General features: G+C 39.6%; 1 protein-coding gene across 6 annotated transcripts in view; it reads left to right on the top strand.

Annotated features, from left to right (window-relative positions):
- DCUN1D4 (defective in cullin neddylation 1 domain containing 4) overlaps window positions 1-10,546 on the top strand; it is a gene marked incomplete at its 5' end in the record, with an annotated part of 69,857 nt that extends 59,311 nt beyond the window's left edge. For 5 of the 6 annotated variants that reach the window (XM_081229735.1, XM_081229731.1, XM_081229733.1 and 2 more), the window contains 3 exons: window positions 4,752-4,856; window positions 7,017-7,119; window positions 7,228-10,546. In XM_081229735.1, coding sequence (XP_081085861.1) covers window positions 4,752-4,856; window positions 7,017-7,119; window positions 7,228-7,283 — 264 coding nt within the window. In that variant the 3' untranslated portion in view covers window positions 7,284-10,546. The remainder of the gene's footprint in view (window positions 1-4,751; window positions 4,857-7,016; window positions 7,120-7,227) is intronic. The other variant, XM_081229734.1, reaches the window with a different exon arrangement.
- Window positions 10,547-13,366: the final 2,820 nt, after the last annotated feature.

Here is a 13,366-nt window from a genome sequence, read left to right as displayed (position 1 = left end):
TGGAATGGTTGTGGATGTTACTCATAGAATTTGCGAAGGAAAATTTTGCTGGGTCTTGTGTTCAACACCCCCTGTTATCAGAGAACTCTGCCTGGCTCTAATCTGACATCTGCTCTGACCATTTGATTCATTTTTCTCTTCTAACCTGAGTCAGTTTCTTACTTCTTAACGGTTGTGTTTGTCTGATTTCCCTTTCCACACAACCCCCAACACACCAGACACACACACGTACATACTCCTCTCTACTTCTACCTTGTACTTTCATTGTAAATTATGAGGAAAACAGAAGGTGGGCCTGGGCGAGGACAGAAGTAGGAAGAATATGTCGTCATCTAATCTGAGGTCTGTTACCCTGGACATCTTGTCAGCTTTACCTTTAAGATTACTGTTTGGTTATTGCCCAGATTTGCTCAGCAGTTGTTTGTAAAGCGAATTGGACTGTGTGTCTCTTAACATTGAGAGCTGTCTTCCCCCCTTCCTTCTCGGGGAGGTGGATTGGTGGTACACGATGAAATGCTCAGGCTTGGAATCAGACTCCTGGTTCAAGCCCCAGCTCTTATCGATTGTCATTTCATTCCTGTGCCTCAGTTTCCTTATTTATAAATTGGGGATCATAACAATGCCTATCCAAATGCGGTTGTTGTATTAAATGAGTTTGAAGTATGAGGCACTTAAAACAGTTTCTGGCTCAGTTTAAATTCTCCGTAAAAGTTAACCACGGAATTAGAAATAGTTGTTGAATTATTCTTCGCTGGCATTACTTAGGTTTCAAATAATAATTTACCTTCCAAGAGTAGTGCATACAGTAATAGAATCTATGCCAAACAAAACACTGTGGAGAGGCTACGCCTGTTGGCAGATCTTTCTTTTTCTTTTGTTTTAAAGGAATTGTCAGTAGTTGAGCTTAATCAAGTAATTGCCTTGCAAACATTGTTATTTGAAAACTATGCTGGGGTAAGTTCTAAGAGCATCATGGTTTAGTTTCACTTTTCCCAGTGGGAGGGCACTCATGGGTTTTATGACCTTTTTGCTTGTTTCTAATGTGTATTAAAAAAAAGAAAACAACTCTCATTCAAAAAACTGATTTGCTGTATTTTCAGCTTTGTAAACAACCACTTGAAGATTTGAGTTCTTTAGCGCTATTTTTGCCTTATGTTTGTTGAACTGTGGTAAGGAAGACTGCATTTTCTCTATTTTGTAATCCTGTGGTCTCAAATGAGAGTTCCATGACCTATATATTACAGGTCTTCAGTGAAGGCCTTTTGATTTCATGTACTGATTTCTGACTTGGTTGTCACCATTTAAAATGTTTGTGATCATGGGCATTTATATACTGTTTCTCAAGTTCATCTAGTCTCTCTCGAAAATCTTAAGGATTTCTTTTTGAATGTTGAAGATTTTTTCTTTATAATTTTAGTAATTCAGCATTCCCCTTTTCAAGTGCAAGTCTTTAAGCTATTAAAACTTTGTGAAAACTGGAAGTAGATCATTTGACACAAGGGTCGGTGATACAGCGTATCTGGATACCTAGCTGTTTGAAGATTAATTTTTGTAATATCATATTTATATTTGCATATTGACAATTAACTGTTTAATTACTTTGATTCAGTTTGTGTCATTGGTGCCATTTAAGAAAAAAAATGCTTAGTTTTCACATGTTACAGGAAGACCTGTGTTGGAACAGTCTTACATAAACAAAGGCAATATTTGTTTTCATTTTTGAACGTCAAATCAGAACTTGGTAAAACTTCATTATTCTCTACTCTACATTAGGTGTTAGTAGTCTTTAGCTTGAGTAGTGCATTCCATATACGAAACATAACTTCATAGAATATTCAGAGAAGGATCCTTTGGTCTTGCAGCTGCAAATAAGAGGACTGATCTCATCTGTAACTGAATTTTAAAATCTGTGTTTAAGGAAGACCACAAGGCAGAATCTAGTTGTGTATTGTAGGGGGTTAGTACGTCTTTGGTGTGTGTATAGAACCTGTTCAGTTCCTATTATTATTTGAAAAATAACATTGCTTTTTATTTTGTTATCTTAGAAAATGAAAGTTGGGTTAAGAGGTGGGCAGGGAGAAAAGTTTCACTTCTTCTCCCTTAACCTCAGTGGGCCTTCAGGGGATGCTTATTTACTCTGGACAGCCTGTCTCAAGGTCCTTTCTGCTTAAATTCTGACCTTGAGATGCAGAAATCTGCCACTCGCTCCCTGGTGCTCCACGAGCAGAGTCACAGCGTTGGTGTTGACAGTGTACTATTTGAATTTCCTGCGAGGGGGTTCTAGATAGATGTCTTTGCTGTATTCCTTGAATTTGTTAAGGTGATTTTTTTAATACTTGTAATGTTGATGGCTGCTTCATAGCATTCTGGGAGATTCATTTCACTTTTAATTGGGAAGCCCTTTGAGAATGCCATTAGGATCATTGTCAGAGAACCCCCTGGGCATGTCTCCATTTTGCTGTTTAGTAGCTGTTTGCTCTGGGGTCTCTCAGCTGTGCTGTCCCCAGGAATTCGGAGTGCTCCCAGTCATGGTCATTTGCACGTAGCCTCACATCCACCCACAGGCAATGTTGGTTATCAGCGAGATGCCACTGTTCAGATCGCAAGTGCATCCATAATATCTCTCTCTTATTTGCTAGGCAGAAGATGGTGTTAGTGATTGCGAGCTGCTGGCTGGCACCCTTGCAGAGCAGGAGTAAGTGAGTGCTGTTCAGCTTTCCAGTCCTGTGAGTCTGATGCCTTTCATCCATGTTTTGGCATCGCTGCCAAACACATGCATTGAAATCCTTCATGATCATCAGTTTGTCAGATGATTGCACTGTTTCAAAGAGTCTGTCCAGGTCCTTTGTATCTTTTTTTTTTGTCACCTTAGTGTATGTCCATTGTGACGGGGACATGGATGATGTTGGAAGAAGGCACAGTATGTTATCAGGGCAAGACTAGGGACTTTAGGTTGAGTGAAGGATTACAAACTCCTCGAAGGGAGAGCATTTCCAGAGCGCCCGTGCCCTCAGCCCAGTGCTGCCCGAGCTGTTGTTCAGCAGGTGACCTGGGGCCCGGTCCTGTGGTGCCGCGTGTGTTTTCAACAGTTCCCTCGTTTTCCTTGTGGATGCTCCATAGCGGGGTGTGCCGTTGCTGCCAGACCCACGTGACACGGTGAGAGGAAGCTTTCCGTTTCCTTGCACAGTGCACCACAGAAGCAAGAGCCCGTCCAGTGCAACAGACCTGTGAGGCTTGGTGGCAGAAGGTGGGCCCCCTCGAGGGCACCTTTCCTGCCGTCATCCTCTCCACGGAGTGAGTACTGCAGCCCTGAGCAGGATGATATGCGTGGCCGGGGACAGCAGAGCAGGCTGTAGAGAGGAGGCCCCTATTTGCACTGAACTGTGGAGTTGGGGTCCCCCGCCATCCTCAGACTTCAGTTGTGTGGCCAGAACAGGGAAGGGTGACTCGGAGCCATCTGGCCTGGTCTGTTGGTGAACGGTCGTTGTGCTGTACAACCAGGACCAAAAGACAGACCCATCACACATCTTCCCGAATCTTCATCTACTTTGTTGGCTTTTGAGTTAGGCCCTTACATTTGCTGTATTGTTTAAGTCCGTCACTTTAAAATTCAGTGTCACGGCCAGAAATTCTCTGTATACTAAAGAGCACTTCACTGTTAGAATCCTTGCGGTAACAATTTTTTGGGGAGGTGTGTGTAGCTGCATATGTGGCTGACAGTGGTGGTCACGGCATCACCCCGTAATTTGGTGAACATCTAGATTCCACCCCACGTGGGATAGCCAGGCACTTTTCCTTTTCCCTCTGTAGAAAAGTACTTTTGCAAACTTTCTTTGTAGTTGAGATACCACGAGGAGGCTAGCTCTGGATATATATAGTTACCACCTAGGGTCCCACGTCCTCTGTCCTTTTGCATAGAAACTGCCCACCTGTAGTTCCCGAATGGAAATTTGTAAGAAAGATCAGTGAGAAATTAGGATTCTTAATTGCAAGTATAAGTAAAATGAGCTTAATCTGCCCATATTCAGGTTTATGTAAATGTCTTTTCTGGATTCCTTATGCAATGTTGTCTTTCACTTGGCTGTTAGTTAGGGGTGTTCTGCTAGGAGATTTCACATCCAGCGACTCCAAGGTAAGAAGGACTGTAACAGGTAGACAGACTGCTTTCCCCCAGAGTGGGGGAGTGAATGCATCCTCTGATTTGGGAAGACCCTCCAGAGCCCCAGCGTTCATTATGAGCTCAATTTAACACCATATTTAGGTTATAAGAGAAACATTTACCAAAGAAATAAAAATTGGTGGAAAAATGATTTTTATCAAGGAAACCTGATTCCTAAGCATGGAATTAGAAACCTTTAAACTCCATTTCGTCAAGTTATGGGCTTTGGGATCAGTAATTATGATGTTGATAATAATCATAAATGTCAAACAGCAAGTTACAGATTTTTATTTATCGCATGAAATAATCATAGAGTTTGTTACCATGTAACTAATGTATTTTGCATTAGATTGATCATTCAGTTGACATGACTCTTTCTCACAGTAAAATTATATAGTACAAAACCGTTTACTCTTCCCACTGTGTCCTGACTACCTCCCCTCCCCCACCTTAGTCTGGATTGTGGGTTTTTATAGTGTATGATACATGAGCTGTTTACTAATTTTTTGTTGGAAGTAAAACAGAAATTTGGATTATTGGGATTTATTATTTGGGGGCACCTGGCTCATCCTTGTTTTTGTTTGTTAAACAGGAAAAGGACCAGCGCAGCCTAGACATAAACACTGCCAAGTGCATGTTGGGACTGTTATTAGGAAAAATCTGGCCCCTTTTTCCAGTTTTTCACCAATTCTTAGAGGTACTAAATTGTTATTTTATGGAATGTATGTTTGCTTGCTTAGAACAACCAAGTATACTTGATTTAACTCTTTTATGTAATTTTCTGTTTGTTGTACTTTTCTGCCTGTAGGAACTGTGGTGACGTAATTGCTGTCAGTGAGCACTTCCCTGCGTTCTGAGTGTGCCTGTGTGTGCATTGCATGTGCCGCATCACTCCCCAGTGCAAACGCATCAGAGACAGCGCGGCTCTGTCCTTTCCTTTCTTGTCCCCATTTTAAAAGCTTCTTTTTGTTTAGATTTCCTGCTCTTTATAAAAAGAGTAAAGCAAGATTTACTTTCTTTTGTGGCTTTAGGTGAAGTTCTACTTTTATGAAGCAAAGGTTAGAGGACAGCCACCTGCCTTCTCACTAACTTAAGTTTGTAATGTATTCTTATCTACGCTTATCTCCAAGTAACTTGGGGACCTAGATCAATCTAAGTGGCAAACTCCTTCAGACAGCATCTCCTGCAGTTTAAATTTTCTTCACGTTTGTGTTAGAAGTAATCCAGCACTTGCCTCTCTCATTGTCGTTCGTTTGCTTTAAGTATTAGTGATAGAAATTTTGAGCTGTTGGTTATTAAGAACTGGCTTTGTTGCCGTGTAATAACTCTGCAGGACCTGAAAGAATCTGAGATGTAAGTTTGAGTTACATGGGTTGTCATGTCTATAGAGCATCCTTCTTGCCCTCCAGTCCCAGGCCCCTTTAAAAAATGCTTTCTGCTTGAAAGGATTAGGGTGTTGCATCTTTGAGAAGATCCTGGGCCTTCCCCTGACTCCAGCTTCACTCTTGAAATGATCTTCCTTACAACTTACTTGGTGTAATGGTCCAGAAAAACCTCCAACTGATAGGATTCTTTGAGAACTATTATTAAAAATTGCTTTTAGCATTATTAACTGGGACTCCTGAAGGAAGGTATAAAAACTAGTTTTTAATATAAGAAGTACTTGTTTACTTGTACTTGTGACAACCCATATTTACCGGTGATCTGTTCCAGTTTCTCTGACAACCTTCAGAAGTGTTAGCTTTGTTTGGAAAATGAGTAGAAACAGGTTCCTATTCTCATAAGAGTGGGGCAGAATTTGAGCCCGGGTGTGAAGGGTTCTGTAGCTGAAGACCTTGCCGCCAGCAAATTTGACTTCGCACAGTTCCAGGAGCACCATCAACTGTTTCGGTGACTGGGTTTTGCTTTTAGTTGCTTAGAAAGTTAAACTTGTGGTCTGTGCTTTGTTCTCTCTCTTATATTAGTTTGCATTTTTCTTTGAAAAGGGCACAATAATCCTTTCATTTGAGCTTTTCTTGTGTTTGCATCCTCCATACTGTTGGTGCAGCTCTCTTTGCTTTTAAGTAGTTGTTTTGTTTTCCAGTGTTCCTGATTTTGGTGGCGAGGATTTTTAAACATTGTTGGACTGGGTTTTATACAGGAATACTGTATTTTAAAATATGCATGTGGCGTATTTCTTGTCTGGGAGGAAGAGGAAAAACTAGTTCATCGCTATTCTGAGTTCTTTTATGATCAGACTCAAGTTCTGAATTATTAGAGCAGTAACTCTTCAGTGGCTAGACCGCCTGGTCCTGAGACCGCTTGCAGCACTTAACAAGGTCTCGTTGAGTCAGCCCACCACTGCGTGCGCTGTAAGCTAACAGCTTGACAGTGAGCATGCCGTTCATGTCAGGGGATGTTAATGGGAGCAACTCTTTATTTAGCACTTACTGTGTGCCAAGCACTAAATAAAGTACTTTATGTGAATTAGAGAAGTTATCTCTTTAAATCCTTGCCACATCTCTGTGGGATAGGAATTATCGCTCTTTTACGTAAAAGGGTTTCTGCCGTTTAGAAATTTCACTTCTGGGGATGTAAAATTGTGTTTCTTTGATGTATTTGTTGTTTTGTGTTGAGCCCCCATAATATTTTTATAATGAAAATTGTCATCTGAAGCCCCCCTCTTGCTCTCTCTCACCCTTCTCCTAGATTAGTGCTGACTTCCCTGGTGGTCCAGTGGTTAGATTGGTGCTTAACGTACCTCAGATGGAAAGAGTTAACCTTCGTGAACTTTATTAAGTTGATTGTTACAGCAATTGAAACCATCTCATTTGTTAATTGGTGTGTCAGTAATTCATACTACTTTTCCCTCCATCAGCAATCAAAATATAAAGTTATTAACAAAGACCAGTGGTGCAATGTGCTAGAGTTTAGCAGAACAATTAACCTTGACCTCAGCAACTACGATGAAGATGGAGCATGTAAGTACCGGGCAGGTGTTCCCCCGCCCTCCCCCCGCCCCTGCACATTTGCTCATCTGCCTCATTGTGAGAAGCCTCATAGCCGTGTTGTTCTCTCTCTCTCTTCAGGGCCAGTTTTGTTGGACGAGTTTGTGGAATGGTATAAAGACAAACAGATGTCCTAGAACTTTATGCATAGCAGCGAGAGAGTCACTGTTACCACAGTTATGTCAACCATTAGCCATAAATTGCTGTTTGTATCCAAGCGCATGCTGCTTTTCTTGCACTGTCTCCCTTTGGCAGGGACGTGTTGGTGTATGCTATTGAATGGGCCAGCTCTGCTTGCTGTGTAGCATTGTTCTCTTGGAAGGCTGCTTTGCAGTTTGTATTTACACTACAGATTGGCGAATTTGCCAACGTCCTCACTGTGATTATGTGTATATTGCTGTTTAAATTTTGTATATGTGTATAAAAAGAAGAAGCTTCACCTAGAGATTATTTCTGCAAAAATGTATTGTAAAATAATTTTTGTGGCATATTTCTAGTCCCTTTTTTCAGATGAACCAATTATACATTTATTTGGTCTCAAATGTAGCATTTCAGAAAACAAGACAGAACAACTGTTACCATATGCAAATGTTGCCAGAATTAACCTTATTGTTTAAGAGGCCAACTTTGGAAGGAGGCGGGAGTCATAACTTTTCAGAGGCATATGCCAAATATAATTTGGTTTACTTAAGTATTAGTATTTTTAAATGATGGAAGTTAGAATAATTGAACATACAGACACATACTATGCCACAAATCATTTCCACCATGCAGGGTATAGGTTTTGATTTTCTAATGTGAAAGCTAGCATGGTTTGACTATAGGTACAGATGAACAAATTAAAATTGCATCTTTTTTTTTTTCATTGGTTTTAAACTTTTGTACACTTTTTTAGTGTTTTTTTTTTTTTTTCCTTTTGCATTCTTCTAGTCAGTGTTTGGTCTGCTGATGCTTTCTATGCCATTCTAAGTAAAATTTATTTTGCCACCTCCATGAAAACCTAATGGTTTGCTGGCAATTTATAACTGCAGAGCACTTTTAGTTGTGGCTTGAATTTTTAGTTAAGCTTTCATGGTGTTTAATTCTCTAGTTTTGAAGCGGAAAGAACTATACTATAAGTGAGAGGTGTTTTGTTTTGTTTTGTTTTCCATTTTTGTTTCTTTCACGCTAGGCTTTTACTGGCAGAATGTCCATTGCAGGCAGTGGACATGACACCACCAGCATTGAGCTAAAATCTCTATTACACGGTAGGACCTTTCCTGGAGGGGCTGCTCATCATTACCTGAGTAATGTGTACAGAGAGGTGATAGCCATTATTTATGTGGATGAGGAAACAAGAGTAAACAGGACGGTAGTTTTAGGTTTGTATTTTATGTCTTCTTTTTTTTTCTCCCCTTGTCTTACCCGTCTCAAGGAAATGTATAAATAACATGTTTCTCCCTCAACTATCTGGTGCTATTGAATGACTAATTTAGTCCCTAAAGTTTTGTGAAAACACAAAAGTCTAATGACTTAAACCAAGTGAAAGCTAATGGTGCATTTAAACAAGTGAATGCCTAGTTGTGAGCAAAATCCATGATTGAACATGCAGCAGTTGGAAGAGGTTCCGATTATTTCAAAATCTGGCCCCAAAACCTTTTGGGTCAAATATGAACCTCTAAATGGCATTAAATGAGTAAAGCACACAGACAGTGCTACTCTTGACCATGATTTCACAGTTTCTTTGCCAACAGTGTTCAGATTTTCATATATTATTTTTTTCCCTAACTGAACCACCAAAGACAGGAATTTTGTATGTATATACAGTGTGTGTGCATATACAAAATCATATGGTAGAATGAAATTACTTCCTTTTTCTACTGAATAGAAAGGTTTGGTTTGCTGTGAAATAAACCAGAAGTTGGAAAAACTCTGTAGTGATTAAGCATACTTAACCATTCCTTGTTGAGAAGTTGTAGACTCCCTTCTACCTTACACATTCATACCAGTTTGCACCAGTTTGCACAAATTCCTATCTGCAAAGGATAGAAGATGTTGAGCAAGCACTGCTCCTGAGACCAACGCGTTGAAAGGGCTTCCGTTCTGACGGGCGCCTGCTACTCCAGTGGCGATTGGCCATAGGCAGGTTCCAATCTGTTGAAAACTTGAGTCATTTTCAAAAGGATCCCATAAAGTTAACAAATTACACTTTAAAGGCAGCAGTTCTTAAATTTGATCAACTCTAGTTTTGTTTAAAGCAAATATAAATCATAGATGAAATTGGTTTAAAAGGTATCGTTAGAAACTGGAGAATTTTTTAAACACTAAAGCACAGTTAATCCTAAAATAAAAGGATTGTTACAGGGAAGATGTTACATTTTAACCACAGTGGACATTTTGATGATAGGGGTTTTGGAAAAGCCAAGTAAAAACTATTTCATGATGTACCTAATATGGAAATAAGTATTCCAAAGGGATAATCTTGCGTATTTAGAGAAGTCCAAGTAATCTTTGAACTCCCTTGAAAAATAAATCATTGTGACTGCAGAGTGCTTGCCCTTGGTTTTCTTGATTCTGTGCAGTTATTTTTAAGGGGAAGAAGAGGGGCCAGGGTAATAAGATACTTTTTCTTAAAAATGTCCCTCAGTTACATAAGCACTTGTTTATGGGTGAATGCCAAGTGAATGAGGGTGCCTTTTTCTGGTTTTTCTTTCTCACCTACGTCTCCCCACTTTCTCTTTCCATCATGTTTTGAACTCCACGTTGCAATACTCTGTCATAATAGAATGCAACTTTTAGATGTTTACTGCTGCGGTAGGTTGGAAATTTCCTTATTTGATTTGCCATAAACACTTTCTATAACATTACATGCAGCTTATTTGAAGCATGACCTCTGAATTAAGTTTTTATAAATCTGACTAGACAGACCTCTAGATTCTGGATTAACAACAAACTTCTGTTGCCTCTCAGTCTCCATCTTAACAGTGCTTTTGAAGTTTATACAGAAAGCTTTAAAAATTAGTTTGTGCCCTTGGTTTTTATTCTTACAACTGCTAAAATACCTCTGTACGCCTTATCTTTTATTCTTTCATACGTTGTATAATAAATGTATAGAATTCATTGACCAACTGAAAGGTTGGGTGTCTGTAAATGAGACCAAAACGTGGGTTGCTTTTTTTCATGAAGTCATTTCTCTTGGGGGTTACTGTTAGTGAACAGCAGCTAACCTGTAACTGTGAATGCTTCGTGTCGTCAGTATTTGCATTACCTTCATAAACGTGTGCAAGTCCTGTGACTCCCAGCTTAACTGAAATACTGTTATGCCATCTAACTTGAGTACAGCAAACTGGTTTTAGGTTTTAATGGAATTGATGTAAAACAATACCCCATAAATAAAAAGTATTTGTGTTTGGTTTCAGAACTGATGTGTCAATTCCTTCTTCTCTTCTCTGACTTTTTCTTTAAAAATCACTTAAGGTAGTTTCAGAGTATTTCATTTTTTAATCTTTTTTGCTTTTCCCCAACTTTTTATATGGAAAAATTTCAAAGCTACGGAATAAACGCAAGAATAACATAATGAACACTCATACCTATCACCTACGTTTTCCGTTCACATTTTGCCACATTCTCTGTGCCACTCTGAGTGTGTGTGTTTGTGTGTGTGTGTGTGTGTACTTCTCCCTATAGATACAGAGATGGAATTTTTTCTGAACTATCCTAAAGTAAGTTACATTATGACACTCCATATTTTGAAACAAGGACATTCTTATAACCACAATACACTGCTCACACTCAAGAAATATAACATTGATACAATACTATTACCTAATATACAGTCCAGATGAAAACCTCCCCCTTGGTACCAAGAATGGCCTTGAGAATTATTTTTAATCCAGGGATAAGCAATGCATTTAGTTGTCATGCATCTTCAGTTTCCTTTAACCTAGAATAGTTCCAGATACAGTATTTTATTTTATTTTATTTTATTTTATTTATTTTTGCGGTACGTGGACCTCTCACTGTTGTGGCCTCTCCCGTTGCGGAGCACAGGCTCCAGACACGCAGGCTCAGCAGCCATGGCTCACGGGCCCAGCCGCTCCGCGGCATGTGGGATCTTCCCGGACCGGGGCACGAACCTGCGTCCCCTGCGTTGGCAGGCGGACTCTCAACCACTGTGCCACCAGGGAAGCCCCTACAGTATTTTAATAAGACAGTACAAACAGTCCTCAGCCAAAGAGGAAAAAAAATTAAAAAATTTTAAATAAAATTAAAAATGTACTACTGTAGAGTATTTCTAAACATCGAGCTAATAACCTAGTGCTTACCATGTGCCAGGAGCCAGGTAGAAATAACCATTTTTACTATCTCCCAAGGCTACCACCCACTTAGTTTGTAAGTGTGTGTCAGCGTTGGTCACCACTTTCTAAAATTGTCCTATGCTAGAATCTCACTTCCCTGTGGCGGGACCTCCAGCTCAGAGTGGATGCCCAGAAAATGGATGAGGAAGGAAGCAAGTCACATGGCCAAGAACTGTCAGGACCTAAGAAACCTCGTGTAGAGATCAGAGAATCCAGGAAGGACTGATAAAGATGTTAAGATTTTTAGAAGCTTGAAAGCAAGAGAGGTAGAGAACAAGATTCCTAAAAAACAGGATCCAGGTACACACTTTTATTTATTTTTTCCTTGGGGGCCATTTTCTTTAACATCTTTATTGGAGTATAGTTGCTTTACAATGTTGTGTTAGTTTCTGCTGTATAACAAGGTGAATCAGCTATACATACACATATATCCCCATATCTCCTCCCTCTTGCGTCTCCCTCCCACCCTCCCTATCCCACCCCTCTAGGTGGTCACAGAGCACCGAGCTGATCTTGTGCTATGCGGCTGCTTCCCACTAGCTATTTATTTCACATTTGGTAGTGTATATATGTCCATGCCACTCTCTCACTTTGTCCCAGCTTACCCTTCCCCCTTCCCATGTCCTCAAGTCCATTATCTACATCTTCACCTTTATTCCTGTCCTGCCACTAGGTTCTGCAGAACCTTTTTTTTCTTTTTTAGACTCTGTATGTATGTGTCAGCATGCAGTACTTGTTTTTCTCTTTCTGACTTACTTCACTCTGTATGACAGTCTCTAGGTCCATCCACCTCACTACAAATAAATCAATTTCGTTTCCTTTTGATGGCTGAGTAATATTCCATTGTTTGTATGTAGCACATCTTCTTTATCCATGCATCTGTCAGTGGACTCTTAGGTTGCTTCCATGTCCTGGCTATTGTAAATAGTGCTGCAGTGAACATTGTGGTACATGACTCTTCTTGAATTATGGTTTTCTCAGGGTATATGCCCAGTAGTGGGATTGCTGGGTTGTATGGTGTTTTCATTGTCATTTGTTTCTAGGTATTTTTTGTTTTCCTCTTTGATTTCTTCAGTGATCTCTGGGTTATTAAGTAGTGTATTGTTTAGCCTCCATGTGTTTGTATTTTTTACAGTTTTTTTCCTGTAATTGATATCTAGTCTCATAGCGTTGTGGTTGGAAAAGATACTTGATATGATTTCAGTTTTCTTAAATATACCAAGGCTTGATTTGTGAACCAAGATATGATCTATCCTGGAGAACGTTCCATGAGCACTTGAAAGTGTATTCTGTTGTTTTTGGATGGAATGTCCTATAAATATCAATTAAGTCCATCTTGTTTAATGTATCATTTAAAGCTTCTGTTCCCTTATTTATTTTCATTTTAGATGATCTGTCCATTGGTGAAAGTGGGGTGTTAAAGTCCCCAACTATGATTGTGTTAATCTCAATTTCCCCTTTTATGGCTGTTAGCATCTGCCTTATGTATTGAGGTGCTCCTATGTTGGGTGCATAAATGTTTATAATTGTTATATCTTCTTCTTGCATTGATCCCTTGATCATTATGTAGTGTCCTTCTTTGTCTCTTGTAATAGTCTTTATTTTAAAGTCTATTTTGTCTTATATGAGAATGCTACTCCAGCTTTCTTTTGACTTCCATTTGCATGGAATATCTTTTTCCATCCCCTCACTTTCAGTCTGTATGTGTCCCTAGGTCTGAAGTGGGTGTCTTGTAGACAGCATATATATGGGTCTTTTTGTATCCATTCAGCCAGTCTATGTCTTTTGGTTGGAGCATTTAATCCATTTACATTTAAGGTAATTATCGATATGTATGTTCCTATTAGCATTTTCTTAATTGGTTTGGGTTTGTTATTGTAGGT

The sequence above is a fragment of the Mesoplodon bidens genome (genome assembly GCF_964165515.1).
Source record: "Mesoplodon bidens genome assembly, chromosome: 1".
Lineage (NCBI taxonomy): Eukaryota > Metazoa > Chordata > Mammalia > Artiodactyla > Ziphiidae > Mesoplodon > Mesoplodon bidens.
This window is presented reverse-complemented; position numbering and strand designations above follow the sequence as displayed.